This window comes from Oryzias melastigma, linkage group LG21, assembly GCF_002922805.2.
Source record: "Oryzias melastigma strain HK-1 linkage group LG21, ASM292280v2, whole genome shotgun sequence".
Classification (NCBI taxonomy): Eukaryota; Metazoa; Chordata; class Actinopteri; order Beloniformes; family Adrianichthyidae; genus Oryzias; species Oryzias melastigma.
In genome coordinates, this window is record NC_050532.1 from 2,508,403 (window position 1) to 2,528,037 (window position 19,635).

General features: G+C 38.9%; 1 protein-coding gene across 2 annotated transcripts; it reads right to left on the reverse strand.

The window, feature by feature from the left end:
* Nucleotides 1–500: 500 nt before the first annotated feature.
* On the reverse strand, nt 501–19,628 carry me3 (malic enzyme 3, NADP(+)-dependent, mitochondrial). Of its 2 annotated transcripts, none has more exons than XM_024286052.2 (15): nt 19,447–19,628; nt 18,853–19,067; nt 14,438–14,571; nt 12,976–13,125; nt 12,718–12,793; nt 12,481–12,642; nt 12,285–12,388; nt 11,661–11,770; nt 10,157–10,254; nt 9,971–10,084; nt 9,791–9,896; nt 5,321–5,463; nt 3,293–3,466; nt 3,016–3,114; nt 501–1,550 (listed from the first exon to the last, which is right to left on the reverse strand). In XM_024286052.2, exons 2-15 carry the CDS (start codon nt 19,060–19,062, stop codon nt 1,389–1,391), a joined length of 1,842 nt encoding a protein of 613 aa, XP_024141820.1. In that variant the 5' UTR covers nt 19,063–19,067; nt 19,447–19,628; the 3' UTR covers nt 501–1,388. The 2 variants fall into 2 exon arrangements, with proteins under 2 accessions (XP_024141820.1, XP_036065717.1); XM_036209824.1 differs by lacking the exon at nt 19,447–19,628 and adding an exon at nt 19,307–19,384 and having other exon boundaries at nt 1,389–1,550.
* Nucleotides 19,629–19,635: the final 7 nt, after the last annotated feature.

Below are 19,635 nucleotides of genomic sequence, written 5' to 3' on the forward strand. Positions count from 1 at the left end.
ATGATCTCCGTTGGTCTTTCAGTACTCAGTATCCTTCCTGTCGGTTCCAGACCACATATCCAGTCACAGTCCTCTCAAGACAGAGGAAGGAAGACTGTTCCTTTGGGGCAGGGGTGTCAAACTCATTTTAGTTCAGGGGCCGCATTCAACTCAAATCCTTATACTATTCTACATTTATGGTATGAAAAACAAAATCCCTTTAGGGATCCCCCCCCCCGTTAAGCTGTCCCAGCTCAGTGGCCTAGTGGGAGAGTGTCCTGGACTAAGAGATTAGGTGTTCAAATCCAGGGTGGAGCAGACCAAACGGTAACAATGAGACTCAGTGTTTCTGTTGGACATTAGAGGATGGATGGGGGGGGTAAACTACCATGAGGTCCCCCGCATGGCATAGCTGCAGCTCAGTGCTCCTCCAGGAGGCCAGACGAGTGGTGTGTGGAAATGTTTGAGACTTGAACTGAGTTTTAAGTATGCAGGAAGTAAAGCAAGAGAAAAATCCCCCCTCAGAGTCTGTTCAGAGTTTTATTTAAAAAGTTACATGATCCCTTTGAAAACTTAAAGCTCACAGAAGCACCAGTCGCAGTTGTACACTAAAAAAACAAACAAAAAACACCCCAAACATGTACGGAAAACTAAAACACGGCAAATGTAAAACCCTCCTGATGGCGGTTACTCTTATCTCTTTAGAGCAGTGTTTCTCAAATGGTAGGGCGCGCTCCCCCCAGGGGGGTGCGGTGCGATGGCAACTGTTAGTTACTAAACAGTTGATTGGAGGACACTGTCAGTGATCGTGATATCGTGATATCCACATAGAGACCTCAAGAATTGCGATGGAAAAATGTTTAACAAGGATGAAAAGAAAAGGAGAGAAAGAGACAAAACTTAATATTCAATTTAATGATAATAAATGTGCAATATTTTGAAGAGATATTTGTTTAACTTGAGCAAATTAACTAATGATACTGATGACATTTGCAGCAGAAAGTTGAAGGGGGCGCGCAAAAGAATAAGTTCTTCATGGGGGGGCGTGAGAGAAAATAATTGAGAAACACTGACCTAGAGAAACAAAAGTTTCCTTTATTTTTGATTCTCACAGCAAAGCTGGAACCACATGATAGAAAGGAAAGGAGGGAGGAGTGTAAAGACCAGGAGTCACGAGGAGAACCTGCTGCTGGAGGAGTGTATTTGGTTCTGAAAAGTTCCTGTACGTTTGTAAATAATCCATAGGAAACTTAAAAAAAAAAACAGAGCTTAAGAGGAGGAGCTTGAATGCAACACATGAAAATAAAATGATATTGTAATTCAGGAGCTTAGTGCTAACTTTCATTACAAACAAAAACCTTCACTTGAATGAGTTTGGGCGTCACAGGAAGTGAGCGGCAACAAAGACTTCAGACGTCCTGAACCTTCATGGCCTCCTGCGGCCAGCCGTACGTGTCCAGAGTGAAGGAGTCGTAATCGGGACTGTAGATGTGGGACAGCACGAACGCCTCCTTGTCTTTGGGTTCAGGGTACAACGAGGCGATGTTGTGTTTGTATGCATAGTTGACGATCTGGTAGAAGAGGAGAAAAGGAAGAAGGGATGAGGAGACATTTAGAAAGCAGGATTCTCTACTTGTTTAATAAAAAACGGGGTTTTGATCCTCAGCTTCTCTGGTTCAAAAACCCAAAATAGTGTTTTTAACATGTTCTTCTAGCATTTTTCTGATGATGAAGGACATATAGTAAGAAAATGAAACTTAAAATTGTGTTTATTTATTCAGTCAAATAATTGAGAATTAGGAGCAGATGAAAATATACACTTTGATATAAATTTAATTTGTTCCAATATTGCTCGCCATTTTTGTTACACTGCTATTGTTAGGTTGTGGATGTGAGGCTGTAAACTAAAGGGAGGGCATGTAAACCAGGGTGTCAAACGTATGGCCCGCAGAACGCATCTGGACAGCCAGATGGTTGAATCCGTTCCAGTCATGAGGAGAAAAAATACAAGGATGTTGAAAAAAAAAAAGCAAGTTTCTAGTTGAAAAAAATGGCTGCAATGCACAATTTCGCCAATAGGGGCAGCAAAGGGAATGAAATACCGTCACAAGAGCCTCACTGCTGTTAAGCTGCTATAAAAATGATCAGGTATAACACCACAATCCTCAAAAATGTCAATGTCATCCTATTTTTTTATGCTATTTTTGAGTTTAGCTAATATTTTAGCTGCAGCGATTTCAGACATGAACTTCAGCGATTTCAACTATCAGTTTCAGCATCTTCAGCTATTTGTTGGATTTTCAGGCCCTCATTTGAATCTAGATAGTCTAAAAACATGGAATGTTTGAGTAAATTTTACATTAATAAAGCATCTTATATATTTTTCAGTGGTTTAAAAAACAAAAAAAAATTGAAAAAGAGATGTTTTCTATATAATGGATAAACAAGTGAAGTTGGTGCTAGGGTGAGTACCTGATTCCAGGTATTGGTGCACATTTTGCCAGAGATTTAATGAATGGTTGTTAAATTATTTTTTTCTTAGGAGGATTGGGCTTTTAGAAACCAGAAGAGTGAGCAAACTCCAGGAACAGGTGGGAGGACCTAAACATCTTAGTGAAGATTTTACACCTCAAGACGCATGAAAAGCATCATAATGTGTTCATACAAATCATAAATCTTTTTTTTTTAAACAAAATTATAATATAATTATGAGTTTTAAAACATTTTGAGCTCTCAAACAACCATTTTTATTTCAAGGAAGGTCAGGATAAAAAAACCCTGAAATTATCAAATGTTTACATAGAAAATTTAGTAAATATTCATTAAATCCAACCAAACATGGCAAAACAGGACGTCTGTCATTGTTTATTCCAATAATATTTACATCAATTAAAGAAAGTCCCACTTTTGTTCAGCTTATATCCCTAGTTGTGTGGACATGAGTATCTCACTGGAAAAGCTGATAAATAAATGGATCTGAAAGATGAAGTTAGAATTTTTTTTTTGTTTTCCAGTATATTAAACCAATACACTCACCTTCACTGCGATCTTGAAGGACACCTCTCTGATGGTGCTGAGAGGAGGATACAGCCTCCCCTCGGCCAGGTGCTCCTCCGTCACCATGTCGGCGATAGCCTAAAAAACAAAAAAGCCTTTAATGAGTCCTGCTTTAAAGCATTCCCTTAAAAAAAGAACAGAAAGATCACTGAAACAGCCATTAGATGTCCTCGTGAGCTCTGAACAGAACACAGGGGTAACCCAATGACATGAAGTTCTCTCTAAGACAGTCAGAACTCATAGAATCCCATCACACCTCTGCGGTGGTGAGGAAGATATCGTCAGAAATGTGGCGAACTCCGCAGGCTATGACGCCCAGAGCCACTCCGGGGAATACATAGGCGTTGTTTCCCTGTCCGGGGTAGAAGCTCCGCCCATCGGCCAGCGTCACCTTGCTGAACGGACTCCCACTGGCGAAGATGCCCCGCCCCTAATAAAAAAAAGAAGAAGAACAGAGGAGGTTCAAGATCTGTCTGTGTCCACATGAAGTAAATTAAATGCATCACAGGAAGACGTGAAAACTGGAATGACCCTCAAAGGAGAGACTGGGATCTCCATCAAACGTTTCTCTTTCCTTCTGTTTCAACTTTGCTTTCACGTGTTTGGATTCAGAACCCTGAACAGCAATGATCTTCTGTGTTGTTTTTTGTTCAGTCTTCCTCACGACTCTTTAGGCTACTGATCCGGACTGACAGAACACTTAAATTTCAAGAGAAAATTTGCAGTTAGTTTTTTTTTTTTTTTTTATAATAATATAACTATTTACTGATAAAATTCTCCTTTTGTACAGCGCGTTTGAGCGGAAACTGACCTTAGGAAAGAACTGACATTTAGATGCAAGTAAGCAAAAGCTATAAACTTAAATTCCACAATGGAATTTTGATTTTTAAAAACCTAGTTTATTGAGCATCATTGGGAAGCTACTTGGGAGAAAATGTTGGAATTTGTAGTTGTAGATTTTGAACGTCAGCGTGGTAAGCTTGCAAAAGCAGTGTTTCTTGATAGCTCTGATATTTTTTACTTAAATATATATTTAATATACAAAACCATGGCTACTGAACAACACAATATGACATACAACAATTAGAAATTTAGGTATGGTTAACAACAAACTTCCGTTGCTAAGGAAACATAAAAATTTACTTTTGTCAATCCTCAAAAAAATTAAAAAAACCTTTTTGTCACCTTCAAATGACCAAAGACTTAAATTGTTGCTATGGAGATAAACCAACAGGAAGGCTGCCATTATGGAAAAAAAGTGTTTTTTTACGTGACCAGGGTGGCAGAGGGGGAGGGCGTGTAGCAGTGAGGGCGCTAAAGGCTGGTTTATACTTCCACGTGCTTCGTAATTGCTCGCGTCACAGTGGTCACACAGCCATCAGAGCAGAATCGCTTCAGTCGCATCAGAACGTTGCACTTCCTGGTGACGTCACCCGCGACTGAAATGTTACGCCCGGAGTGCAATGGCGGGCAAGTCGCGTCATTCGCGTCTGATCATGTTACAAATAAATGCAGAACACGATTGCGTTGCTTGGAAAGTATAAACCAGGGGTGGCCAACCCTGGTCCTCAGGAGCCTCAACCCTGCCTGTTTTCTAGTTCTCCCTGACCAGCTTCCTGCTGATTAGTTGACGTAAATGATTCCACATCCTGATTGACTGAACACACCTGATTTCAATTGTCAGCATCAATCAGTCCAGGGAGAGCTGGAAAACAGGCAGGGTTGAGGCTCTTGAGGACCAGGGTTGGCCACCCCTGGTATAAACAGTCAGAAGTTCATCGCAGTTATAGCAGAGAATCGCAATCAAATCCAGCCAACATTAGTCTGAACGAGACCGCCAGATTGTAGATGCGACGCCAGCGATTCCGAATCTCGTGAAGGTATAAACCAGCATTCAGGCTGGTAACAACGTTGCTTTAATTCTAATTTCTAATTATTCAAGATATTGGTTATTCTAAGAGTGACTTCATATTTAGCTTAACTTGCGAGTTATATTCTTTTTAAATTAATTTTGCACTTAAAAAAAGATTTCCACACAATGTAACGAGATAAATTTGTTAGTAAAGGTTGATCTATGAAAATGAGAAAAAATATGTTTTCAGCTATTTTTAAGTCCGCTCAAGTTTTATTTTGCAGACACCATTGTTTTTCACTTGCCAAACTGGTAATAAAAATGAGCAGAACTATTCTAAAACTTGCTGATTTCTTCTACTGATGCGTACATTATGTAATTCCACACCCGACCTGTTGGAATCAGAATCAGTGAGTGGAGGTTGTGGTGTACCTCTGTGAGCTGGTAGCACTGCTCTGCCGTGCACTCTGCCTTGCTGGTGGGATTGCTGAGTGCGAAGATGATCGGTCGCTGGTTGAAAGCTGCCATGTCTGTGATGATCTTCTCCGTGAACGCTCCTCCGACTGCAGCCACTCCTGAGGACAGACTCCAGCCTCAGTTCTCTCACAGCTTTAGAGATGTAGATTTAAATCCTAAAAAAACCCTCTGAACTAGCCTTGATTTAGTTTTGTTTGGAAATGAAGATGTTGAGACTAAACAGAATAAATGACACTGACAAACAGAGAGCAGCATTACACACTTTTAGTGAACGTTCCCACATTTTAGCGCACTTGTGTCAAAGTCAAGGCCGGGGGGCCAGATCCGGCCCTCCTGGTAATTATAATCCGGCCCTCCAGATCATTTTATTTTATTGTTTTTAAAAGCCCGATGTTATCTTGTGCTTATTTTTAACTTGTATAATTTGGACAAAATATAAATTTACGGAGAGAAAAATATTCAAAGTCATTTAAGGTGCAAGTTGATTTATTCTGGAATAATATTCCTGCCTTTTTATTATTCCTAATTATGCTAAAAAAAATACTGTTTTAAAAATTGACATTCTGCTAGCTTTTTGGACTATTTTGGCATTTTCCAAGATTTTTTTTTTTGCTATTTTTGAGTTTAACTAACATTTCAGCTACATGCTAACTGTTTTGGCTAATTTAGGCTTTTTCCCCATGTTTTTAGGTTATTTTGAAGTTTAACTATTCTGCCAATGTTGGCATTTAGCTAATATGGCTATCAGCTTCAGCGTTTTCAGCTATCAGCTTCAGTGTTGTCAGCTATCAATGTCAGCATCTTTAGCGGCCAAATTCAGCTTACAGCATTCACACCAGCATTATCACAGGTAATGCTATATATCTAGTTCATACTTACGTTAAAAAGTTATGGTTTTAAAAATTAGATTTTAGTGCTTCGAATAAATGTTTATCCTGTTTGGTGTTTTGGATTTTGTCCCCTTGTTCTATTGAGTTTGACACTCCTGTTTTAGACCTTTAATTCTTACAACTATAGATCTGTAAAATGTAGAAAAATGCTGGAATATCTAAGGATGAAACATTTACATCAGAATAATTTGAATTAAAGTGTTTTAGGAATATATTAATGACGTTTTTAAAACAGCTTTCACTTAGACTGAATTACATTTCACATTCAGTTGACTATCGGATTCTCCAGGAGGATTGGAAAAGTAACTAGAATAAAGTGACAGAAAAAGCAAAGCAGGACGGTAAAGAAGGTACAAATACAAATGTAGAAGTGGCTTTTCCTGTGAGGAACCAGACACAAAGACAGATTATTCTTCTGCAGGAAAACAGATTATCCCACTCCTCCAGCAGTCACACGTACCCAGTGGAGCTTAATAAATGACTGACCGAGTCCTTTAGGGTACATTAGGTTAATGCGTCCTAGATCATTTGTGCTGAGTGATCAGCGAGGACTGCATTATCCAGAGGTAATCAAATCCTGAATGAATGAACTGGTACTCTGGTCAGTACTTAGTTGGTTCCACTCATATTCTGTTTGGAAGAACCCACATCCATGTCTGACATCGAAAGTGGTGCAGATGTTCCCTTGAGACTCTTCCGGCCACATTAAGGGACATCATGAAAGTGGGACGTACCATTGTCGTGCATGTGGTAAGTGTACCGTGGAGTAACCGTAAGGATAATAGAAATCACACGATCCTATGACGTACAGGTGATGCTGTTGTACGGTGTCCTTATGCCATGTTCTACTCATTAGTAAGGCATGAGTACTGGTTCTTTGTTGAACACACACACAGGGTGATAGGCAAGTAGTACTGCCACAAACGATTATTCTAGTAGTCGATAAATCACCGATAATTTTTTCAGATTTTTATCTGCAAAAAGGCTAGTTTGAATGCTGTAAGCTTGATAGCTAAAAATGCTAAATCTGATAGCCAGCATAAATATTAGTTCAATGCCAAATTAGCCTGATAAAAAAAAGCTGAGGTTAGCCAAAACAGCTAGCATGTAGCTAAAATAAATCAAAAAAAGCCCCCCAAAAAACAAAAAAAAATAAGCCTAAATTAGCAAAATTGATAGCATGTAGTGCTGCCACAAACGGTTATTTTAATAGTCAACTAATCATCGATTATTTTTTCCAATTAGTCGACTAATCAGGTCATGGGTAAACTAGATTTAAAGCACACATCTTAACCATCATTAGCTTTAAACTAACTAAAAACTAGATATATAGCATTACCTATGATAATGCTAGTGTGAATGCTGTAAGCTGAATTTGGTCGCTGAAGATTCTGGTGCTCATATCTCAAGATGCTGAAGCTGACGGCTGAAAACATTGAAGCTGATAGCCTGCTAAAATATGAGTTAAAGGCCAAATTAGCCTAAAAAACTGAAAGTTAGCCAAAACAGCTAGTATGCAGCTGAAATATTAGCTAAACTCCAAAATAGCCTAAAAAGAACAAGTTAGCCAAAACAGCTAGAACGGTGCTGAAATATTAGCTAAATTCCAAAACAGCCTAAAAAACTTTTTTTTTTTAAAGCCTAAATTAGCCAATACAGGTAGCATGTAGCGAAAATATTAGCTATACTCCAAAATAGCCAAAAAAGCCTAAATTAGCTAAAATAGCTAGTCAAAATAGTCCAAAAAGCTAGCACAATGCTATTATAACTTTCAACTTTACTACACTCCGACTCTTTATAATATAAAGTAACAACGAATCGACTATTAAATTAGTCGTCAATCATTTTAATAGTCGATTAATCATCTATTAGTCAACTAATCGTGGCAGCCTTAATAGCATGCAGCTGAAATATTAGCTAAACTCCAAAATAGCCCCCCAAAAATGTAATAGATGCCAAAATAGTCCAAAAATCTAGCAGAATGCCATTATGACTTTGAACTCAACTACACTTTGACTCCATAGAATTTAACTAATCGTGGCAGCCCTATACGCAAGTGCTCGTAGGACGCTTTTGGGATGCCAGCTCAAACTACTCTAGTTTTCTCATTACTGCAAGCATGTATCACTAAAGGGCTCCATATGTAGTGTGCAGGGATGGGGAGAGGTTGAAAAAAGGAAAAATCCGTACGACACCCCTACATCTCAACTACTTCGCTCTTACCTTTACATGTTGCTTAGGTTTCACTAGAACTTGTCCCTCCCAGCATAGAAGAAATATGCAAGAACATTTTCATTGGGTTGACTTTGATCTTTAAATTTACTATTGGTCACCAGTGTGTCCCGTACAGGTTTGCCTGGTTTTTGCCCACAGACGACCCGTATCCACCCATAATATATTTTTACTTTCTCTGCGTAACTAATGTTTCTACAGAACGTTGTAAACATGGTGACCTCAAAGTACTTCCTCTGTTCTTCTGACTTCCTCAGTTATAAGTAGCTGTGTTTTTAAAAAAATTACATCAAATTAATCCTTCTTTAAAGAATGAATAATTGTTTAAATCTACTTTCCTGAAAGTTTATTTTTTTATATAAAACACAGCTTTCCGATAGTTTGTTGTGCACCTTTTTATAATGTATTAATGAAAGTTGAACCTTTGTTCACTTATTGTGTGTTCAGTAAAAAGTGAAGTGTTTTTCATAACCAACATACACTGGTTTAAAAGGGAAGTTTCTAAATTAATCACACTGAATAAGAAATTCCATCTTCTTGTAATCTTTAGAATATTTATGAATATATGTTCTACTTATGGATGTCATTTAACATTTTATAACCAAACTCACAAAACTGTGCTTTTATTTAAGGAGAAAGAAGTCTTTGTATGATCCAAACCCATAGATCTCAACTGTTTTTAGCGACTTAATTAAGCATTTATTATCCTTATTTCTCGTAAAAACTTGAGAAAAGTCAATATTCCTATTTTTATTTTAATTGATGTTGTTACAAGTTTTATAGCTTTAATTGCTGGTAATACCAAAACAAAGATGTAGAGCGGCATTGTAAAGCTGCTCGACTTTTGTACCTTTAAAATGTCTGTTTAGATTTATTACTCTGCCTTGTCACTTTGTTACACCTAAGTTTTTTTAATTTTCATTAAATAATCTTATATTGTAACTTTATTTTGGAACATGTGCTGCTGACGACTTGGTCAGGTCACCCTTCTAAAGAGTTCTTGATCTCAACGGGTTTTTTACACCTGGTTAAATAAAGATAAATAAAATGTTACTAGATATCTTCCTTTTCTGTCAAAGAGTAGCAACAAATATAAAAGCAGATGATTTGCTCAAAAAAAAGAAAAAAAAGGGGGGGGGTCCCCAGCCGTGAGCCCTGGGGTTTCCCTTGAGTCAATGTTTGTAATCTCCATAAACAAAGACAAAACTTACACATTAAACAGTTTAATGTGGCATTTAAAGCTAAAAGATCTGAAATTTGAAGTGTTTTTTCTCCTGGAATGCTCCTCAAATCCTCGTCTTACCTATGATCGCAGAGGGCTTGATGGTTTGCACCGCCTCCTCCAGAGTCTTCAGATGAGGGTGATCATGAGCAAACTCTGCCTTCTCGTGATTCAGGTGGCCTCTTCCCTGCAGGAGTAGGTCACATTTGAGCTCCTCTTTAAGTGGGACTCAAACTAAGGAGACAGGAGAAGATGGTGTACCTTTACGATGAGCCCTCTAGAGTCCACCATCCAGATCCTTTTGGCAGCCTCCTCTCGACTCACTCCTTCTTTGGCCATTGCCATAATGAGTAGATGTGCAATACCCAGAGCAGCCTGGTGATGAAATAAAAGTTAGTTTGATTGAACTGTAAAATAATCTGTAAAACCACTTATCAATTGGGTCACCTCGCCTGCTCCCTGGAAAACAAAAGTGTGCTCCGACAGTTTGTTCTTGGTGATCTTTAGAGCAGCCAGGATCCCGGCCACAGCTACAGACGCCGTGCCTGCAGGAGAAAGGAAACCAAGAGTTTCTTTTAGGGTTTGAATGTGAGGAGAATCCAAGACTGAATTTTACACCCGTGTGGGATGGCCAGGACTTAAGACTCGTGGATTTATTAATCAGCATTTGTTTATTTATTCTGTATTTGTCCCCCACATGCTTGTAAGTTGAGTACTCTAACCCCACAACCTGAAATAATTTACGAATGGACAGGAAATTTGTCTTTTTAGTGTCTGAACCAGGACACCCTATGAAAAAAAAAAAAAAAAAAGTTAACCTCAATGGGAGTTTTCCTGATTAAATAAAGATTAGTATCTTATCTTAAAAAAAGATCAAAAGGATTGCTCTCAGCTACATGTTTAAATAAAAAAACTGATTGTAGGGAATCAATTATTGCAATTGTGGTCTTTTACTTCATTTTATTACTAGATTTGAACTTCAAACTCCAAAAATAAGTTAAGTTGACCAGCGTGTGCAATAGAGCTGCCACGATTAGTTGAATAAACGACGACTAATCAACAGTTGACATCTAATTTAATAGTCGATTAGTCATTATATCATATTGAGTCAGAGTGTAGTAAAGATGCAAGTTATAATGGCATTATGCTAGCTTTTTGGACTATTTTAGCATTTATTAAGGTTTTTTTATAGGCTATTTTGGAATTAAGCTAATATTTCCGCTACATGCTATCTATTTGGGCTAATTTGGGATTTTTTTTTTTTTTAGGCTATTTTGGACCTTAGCTAATGTTTCAGTTACATGCTAGCTGTTTTGGCTCATTTAAGTTTTTGTTTTAGGCTGTGTAGGAATTTCGCTAATATTTCAGCAACATGCTAGCTATTTTGGCTAATTTATATACTTTTTTTTTCATATTTTTAGGCTAATTTAGAGTTTAGCCAATATTTCAGTTGTATACTAGCGGTTTTAGCTAACTTAGGCTTTTTTAAATTTTTAGGCTAATTTAGCATTTAACTAATATTTTAGCTGCCTATCAATTTCAGCATCTTCAGCTATCAGCAGGATAGCTGAAGATCTTCAGCAGCCAAACTCACTCTAGGATTATCATAAGTAATGCTATATATCTAGTTTTCAGTTAGTTTAAAGCTAATGATGGTACAGATGCGTGCTTTAAATCCACTTTCTGCCTGACCCGATTAGTCGACTAATAAGGAAAAAACAATCGGTGATTAGTCGACTCTTAAAATAATCGTTTGTGACAGTACTAGTGCGCTACCTTTATTCAAAAAAAGTGTTGAAGAGATAGATTTATGCACAATCTGGACTACAAAAATGACATCTGAGTTACATTTTCATCTAAATAATTAAAAACTTTATTTTTCTGTGTATCAATGAACCGTTTGAAGATTTCTTTTCCAATATTATAATCTTTCTTATGAGTTATGCATTACCTTGGATGTCGTCATTGAAGGTACAGTAGCGATTCCTGTACTTGTTAAGTATGCGAAAGGCGTTGCTGTTGGCAAAATCCTCAAACTGGATAAGGCAATTCATCCCATACCTGCAGAGTAGCAGTCATCAGACACACACACACACACACCTGATTTAACCATCGACTTTATGTGAGAACTGGACTGAGTGACTCCTCCCCCCGTGTTCCAAACAGGAAGTACCGACTGGCTCCAAGAAGCCAAAATCCAGCAGACTTCTATTGAGAAATAAACAATAACTAGTTGTTCAAGATACAAACTGACCAATCAGATACGTCAATAAAAGTTTATGGTCTCATGTTGAGTGTTTGAAACATTTAACAGATTCTCTCGAGCCCGTTTCCAGTGATTGGGGAGAGAGGCTGCCATAGAAACAATGACACAGAAGGACTCGGACAAATAAGTGTTTACATTCTGGTTCCAACATGGTGGCGTTCGCATCATGTAAAAATGGCGACTGAATTGACTCTTTTGGTCAGAACTGAAAGTAAGCCATTTTCTATGGAGGACTTCACCCTCACTCGGTCCAGTTCTCCGATACAGTCAATGGGGTCAACGTATCTGCCAGAAAGAGCTTTTGCTCACTTGTCTGTGACAGCCTGCATGAACTCGTCGATCAGATCGTCATACTCCTTCCCTCTGATCCTCTTGTGCTTCAGACCAATGTACAGAGGATCATCCAGCAGCGCCTGCACACATGCGGACCAGATAAATCCACTGCTTTTACAACAATACAAAGCTTAGAAAAATCATGGCCTTCTTTCTGAACAGTATCTCTCACCTGGTTGTCAGTACCAACATCCAGGAGAACAGGGAGGCACTGCTGGGGCTGCACGCCGCCACAGGCTGTGTACAGCGCCAGCTTCCCAACTGGAATCCCCATCCCATAGCTGCCCAGGTCTCCTAGGCCGAGGATTCGCTCCCCGTCCGTCACGACGATGGCCTGGATGGACACAAACTCAGATCAGCAGACACACTTAGCAGAAAAATGCAGCCTTGTAACAAAATGGAAGCGTACCCTGATGTCTTGTACGGGCCAGGAGTTGAGCATGGTGGCAATGTGTCCTCGATCGTGGATGGTGATGAAGAGTCCTCTTTAAAAATGTAGATTAGTCAACAGAACAGTAAGGAAATAGCTGAAAGAAGCTCTAAAACATCAAACAACAAATAAGACCTGCTCAATAATCCAGACTGTACTGCATGTAATCTTGTTTTATTCCCCAGTGTTGAGATTAGTCGCTGCTTTGAAAGACATTTGGGATTAAAAGAGCCTCACCGCGGTCTCCTGAAGGCCAGTCCGTACTGCTGGCAGGCCAGGCCCACAGTGGGAGTGTACACAATGGGCATGAACTCCTCAATGTCAGAGGTCAGCACGCGGTAGAAGAGCTTCTCGTTCCTGTCCTGCAGCGTCATCAGCAGAATATATCTGAGACAGAAAACAGCCAAGGACCGATTCACAGTGAGATGCTCATCAACAAGAGTGAAAAACTCAAGAGATGATGATGATGAGGATGATGTGAGAGCGTGGTGAAGGGCTACCATAGGACAACTCACGATATTCTAATTTAAAGAAACACTGTTCAGGGTTAAGCCAATCATTTTTGTCAGTAAATTAGTCCTTTTTTAAAACAAACTTTTCAACAGTGAGTGCTGGATTATAAATAGAAATATAAAAACAAGTAAAAATGATTTGTAAAACAAAAAATCCTGACTGGTATTTTCACAGGTTTGTCTCTCTAAATCAAACCAAATGACGTTAACTAAACCAGAAAAAAAAGGTTCTAAATTCAGCATTAGATTGTCTGCATAAAGGTGGCATGAAGTTGCTTAATAAACCCAGTGACAAAAACATAAGTGGGCCAAGAATAGAGCCTTGGGGGACACCAGATGTCAGAGGGATGAAGCCATTATTATAACAGCAAAGATTGTGCCTTGAACACTGAAGGACAGACCCATAAAAGACAACAGGATTCCTGTGTGTTTCTTTCCAAAGCATGGAGTTCCACATGGTTCTGTACTTGGACCACTATTTGTCATTTTGTTTATGAAACAGTTACACGCAGGTTTATATCTTAACGTTAAAGCATATGCATATGTAAAATTAAATTATATCCTAAAGTCAGAGAAAGCAAGATTAACACGGACTGTGTAGCTTCCCTAAATTACATTAAATTCAAAGAAATTTATAATACAAAACTGTTTTTATTTAAGAGCATATTAACGGTTTTAAAGATCCAGTTGTATAAAAAAACACATTTAAGTCAGAAACTGGAAGGAGCAGAAAGCCGATTTTGCTCCTTTTTTGATCCAACAGTGATCAAGATAATAGCCTGAACTGCACAGAGAATTACATTTTTGCTTCATTTATTACTAGTTTTTAATCTAAGTTTTTCTTTTTCACCTACTTCTTGTTTACTCCAGTAGTTGCCCCTACTTGAGTATTTTTCAGTTGTTTAACTTTAGGCATCTCTGTCTGACAGTGTCAAACATTCCAGGGCACACACACAAAAAAAGAAATCGCTGTGTAAATGTGTTTAAAACATTGAGGTCTTAACTCTGCTTTATGGGTGTTTAACGCTGCACTAAATCCACTTGATGATTAGAGGTTAAAAAAAGAAACAAAGCCGCAGCGACAGCAGATGAGGTCAGCTCAAGAGGGTTTAAGTCAACATGTGGGGCGGCTCCGGAAACCCCACATCTGTGACTGGAGTTAAGTTATTTGTGTTTGCAAGCCTCACTTGTCCAGCGGGTTGGTGCGCGGCTCGTAGCTCTTCATGACGCGCAGCACTTGCACATCCTGGGAGAGGAAACAGGGCGGCAGCAGGCCATGGATGCCCAGTTGTAGGCGCTCTTCCAGCGTGAATGCCATTCCCTGCAGGGCAGAGCACAGGGTAGAAATGTGACTCCTGCTGAGAGTGTGCACGGGGTAAACAAATCTGTGCAAACAAAGGAGACTTTCAGTCCTGATTTTTAGCATGTGTGCTTAAAAGCTGGCATTCAAACATCAAACAAAATCCATGACCTTAACACATTTCAGATTTGACTAAGTCACATTCATGTAACAATAAAGGAAATTACTGTCCAGATTAGTGTCACACAACCAGCAATAACTTTCTCCTGAACGGGTTTGAAGTGTTGAGACTCTGATCTACAACATAAAGGAATCATGCATCTAATCTGAAATTTAACAAAATAAAATCTGCATATGAACATTTGAGTCAAAATGACTAGAATAGGATTAGAAAAGTCGTAAGTATGAACTCTTTTTGTGACCAATAATCACTATTATATTGCAAATATCCGTTGTTTAGACTTTAAGAGTTTTGTGTTTTATTTATAGCATTTTATTTTGAAAATTTCCACTTTAAAGCACCCCTATTATTGACTGTATATTAGAACTGGATTGAGTGAGCGTGACGTCACACGTGGAGAGCAGCTCACGCTACTTCTGGCCCCAAAAAAATTAGAATAGAATGAAACTTAACTTCATATGTCAATCAAGGCAGGTGAGACAATACTTTTGGTAATATAGTGAACTTTTATTGAGGCATCTGATTGGTCCGTTTAAACAAAAAAATATGAGAAAAATAACATCATCAAGAAGATGTTAAAAACGTATCAGAGCAAAAATGGTTATTCTGATAAATAAAATGAATGAGTAATAGCTGTTTATTTCTCTATAGAAGCCTTGGAGCCAGCAAGTACTTCCTATTTTGGAACGGGAGGGGTCACTCAGTCCAGTTTTCATATACAGTCAATGGATTTACTTGCTTTTAATTTGTCATAAAGTACTGGACTAGACAAAAGGTGACACCTCCTCGTACTTCCTAAACTCCTTCCTGAGTCCCTTACTAATGGAGCCAGGTCAGTTGATCCGGTAAATACTAGATGGTTCAAGGAAGGTGGTCTCAATTCATTTTAATGGAAAACAGCTCAAATGTATACTTAGTCTGGTTCCAAAATACTTTTCTTCTTTGTGATTACATTTGATACCTAAAAACCTGCACTACATGTGGATTCTCATGGACTTCATTGTTTATTTCAAGGTTAACATGAAAACTGAACGTTACTTGAATTAGAGAGTAATTGAATTCTCAGCTCTAAAACAGCCCAACTATTCCAGCTCACTTGACTTGCTTGTTTCTAAACTTTTGTAAAGTTCTGGGTGGTCCATCTTTGTATAAAGCCACAGCACTAAGACCACAGTATTCCAGAACCAGATCCCATCTAGAAAAAACAGCAGGAGGTCCAAACCACAGTGACTCATGTGTTAGTCATCATGCTAAGCGGTTAGCTTACGCCCTGCAAACAGAGAAAATAAACTATTTGATAGGAAGCTTAAGTTTATGGAAATTTTATTCAGTTAAACAAAAGAGAAGAAACTTTTAGCAGCATGCAGCTGGAAACCCTTTTCTGTTTCTGCACTGGCAGGCTGCCGGAGCAGAGCTAACGTCTGAGCGAGAGCTTTGATCTATTTCTGCGGACCAATGGAGAAGGGGCCTGAACCCACTCCCCTGTCAGCTCAACCCCACTTTCCTCCTCTCAGTGTCTCGACTCACTTCAGCTCCATTCTTTCAGAAAGAAGACTCCCTCTGACTTTAAATCGATGTGTTGACTCGTAGACCGGTGTGGAATGTGAAACTGGGTGTTTTTTCCACATTTGGATGAGAGATGTTTGTACAGAACCTTCACAGCTCAGCCTATCACTGTGCAGAATGAAAGATGCTGATGTGGATGGAAAATCTTCCTTGAGTTACAAACTAAACCAACAATACAGATCAGCTAAGGAGACAGTGAAGATGCTGAAGTGACCAACCGGATGATCAAATAAGCTGATAAATAAAACCTTATTTTATCAGTCTTGAAGTTGAATCATAGCATCTGGACTTAAAACTCAGATGAGAGGGGAAACGTTTCAAGGAAAAATAATTATTATTGTTTGCAATTGAGTTGCCAGGTCGGCAAAAACACGGAGCTTAAGGAAGCTGGAGCGCCACTTCCTGACTGTTTGCTGAGTCAAGCAGAGGAAGGAACCAAATGTGGACTGACGTTAAAACAATAAACTCAAATGAACTTTCCATGTTTCACCACAAAGGTTGTTGAGGTGAAATAACAAAAATCTATTCAATGTTCTTTTTTTTAAATTAAAACATTTATTGAGCCAGTTTAGGTAGAAACCAAAAGAAAATCTCACACCGCTTCTTTATGCAAGTTTTAATGTACTTTATTGTACTCTCTGGGGGAAAAAAAATCCAAAAATATAAACTATGTTTGTCTATCATGGTCTACCTTAGGGGTCACTGCTCTAAAAAGCATGGTTAGGATTATTTTATATTTTGAAAATATGATAAAAACGTTTTCAATCATAACAAGGCCCTCCATCAGCCCAGACTCAAAAACATTCTACAGAGGAAGCTGAGTGTTAATGTTCACGCTCGGAAACTATTTTAATGAACTGGAATCATCTACCATGGAAAAAAGGGCGGAGCCTCCTTAGAGACCTGCACCAGTAGGAAACATGCTTTTTATCAGCTTTTTTTGCAGTTTTATTTTAATGATTATTGAGTCAAACAAAGGATAAAACCGTTGATTGTGACTTTTTTCCTTATAAACAAATTGTGTTTTGGACTGTTAAAAATGGAGTTTGATCCTTTTAACCTTTGGCATAATGGCTACATTAATGTGTACCAAAGAGGAGTAGCAAAAACCTCAATGCTGTGAAACAGATCCTCATTATCAAAGATACTCGTGAAAGCTCTTTACCCAGAAAAGGGTCTTGGGGGGTCGAACATTATCCTGTTATGACCAGGATTAATGGAGGTGGAGCCCCAGAGCCCAGAGGGACCCATACGCATTTGTGCAGATAACAATCAAACAAAATCAGTTAATTTGTAAATGTGAAGTTTGATGGAAACTGGAGAATGGGATAGGTCATGTGGTGCAAGTTGCTCTGATTGGTGGAAAAATGTTAACCGGATGTGACCGACATGGAGCTAATTGACTACAGATCTGAACTCGTCTGCATTCAATGATTGTCATTGTTCTGGAGAGTCACAATGAGGTCTAAAAAATAATACTTTTTTGAGAGAAAATGGAAGATGAATTAATGCTTATGAAATAAATAGAAAAATAATAATTAAAATCTGTTTGCATTTCACAAGCTATTCCAGCTGAAAGAGAGGCAATTAATTTTTGTATTCCAAGTTGCACTTTACTTGTATCATAATTGATTATGTTTTGTTTTAAAGACCCACTTTGAAGAAAATAATGTTTTTGGCGTTTTTCACTTTTTCTTGTGGCATTTTTCTGATGATGGAGGACAGTTATATAAAGAAAATTTAGATAAAACTGTGTATTTCATTGTTAATCGGAACAAGAGGGAAAAAATTGCAGATTGGGGGTTTGAGGGGCTGTAAGCTAGTGGGAGAGAGTGTAAACAGAGAGCTCTCAGTTGGGGGTGACGGGAAGGTGAAAGGGGTTTCTGTCCTGGTCTTCAAAAACTATGTCCTAGAAAATGACAGTTTTTTTGTTTTTTATAAATTGTGGCTAAAAACATTAGAATCATAACTAAAAAACACTAGTAATGATTTTAAAATAAATAAAAAGATTATTGGAGTGAGACTTTAGGTGGAAAATGTTGAGGCAGGCACAGGTGAACGACCTCCAGACAGATATTAATAGAATGCACTTGGGTCACCTTAACAATAACAAAAAAAAAGTAAATACAACCATAGATCATCTGTATAAAAGTTCAGAGTGGGTCTTTAAGGCTGGGATCTTTTGTTTCTTGTTTGATTACTTGAAAGTTATATTGATTCTTGGAAATTCATTGTATATATGGAAAGGGCTGTTTATTTGTCTTATTTTAATGTCAAATTCTATAAACATTTGCATTAAACTTGTATTTATAAAGCAGCAATACTGGAAAACTGAGTATGATGACAACATCCATCAAAAATAATAATAATAATAAAGGCCAAATATTCTGTCTGGAGTTTATTCTGCTATTATATAATCTTGGTGGATTGGATTATTCAATTAAAAAATACATACTATCAAGTTAACCATGTTTTTATTAATCAAATTCGCCTCAGTAGATAGTGAGAGCTCAGATATGTCGTTTTGTTGTTTAACTGGGGAAGACTTAACTCACCTTGTTCAGGTGGGGGTTTCGGGTGATGTCATACCCCCGTTTCTTGGTGTACATGCTGCCCTTGTGGCTCGTGCCGTAGTGGCAGACCCGCACAGCCTGCGGGCAGTGCGGGGCGGCCCTGTCTGCTGCGGGATGAGCCGCGGGGGCGGCGGGCATCCGCACCCCGCGTCTGCACAGCAGAAGAGCGGCTCTTCTCTGGAGGGAGTTCATGCTGCCTGCAGACCCCCCATGAGAAAACACAACACACGTGAGCTGGTATAAGGTGACACCTGCGGTGCAGGGAATGACAAGTTCAGCGCGCCTACCACATAAACAAACCGCTTAAAAAGTGTAAGAATCCGACTCTTTAACTGCTAGCTTCAAGCCGGGACATTTTAATACACATGGACAACGGGCGCCGATTTCACGCCCCCATAAAAAATAAATAAATTGTATCTTAGGATGCAGAATATACCCGCCAAAGTGTTTACAGGTTCAAACTGAGAGAAGAGTGAAACTGAACCCCATCTGTTAGCCGCCGCTAGCTGCCTGTGACGTCAGTTTTTCGCTGCTAATGCTAACTAGCAAAACGGACAGTCAAAAAGGCGGGCTCACCTTAAAACTGCGGGAAGCTGCTGCACACCTGGATGCTATTCTCATAAGATGCACCTTTGCTGATGCCCGCCGCTCTTACTGGTTAATGTTTTACTGGAGCGGGCCGCCGGGACAGCTGATCCGGGATCGGGGGCAGAAATCACTTCCGCGGTCAGGTCAGCCCGCCCCTTCACAGCTCATCAGCAGCCA

What these genes read in the sequence shown, in the direction of transcription:
- me3 (XM_024286052.2), bottom strand. Translation starts at nt 19,062, where the DNA reads ATGAACTCCCTCCAGAGAAGAGCCGCTCTTCTGCTGTGCAGACGCGGG. An exon ending in ATGTTGGTACTGACAACCAG is followed by an intron (nt 12,389 to 12,480) that starts GTGAGAGATACT and finishes GCATGTGTGCAG; the next exon opens with GCGCTGCTGGATGATCCTCT. An exon ending in TCTTCCTCACCACCGCAGAG is followed by an intron (nt 3,115 to 3,292) that starts GTGTGATGGGAT and finishes TTTGTTTTTTAG; the next exon opens with GCTATCGCCGACATGGTGAC.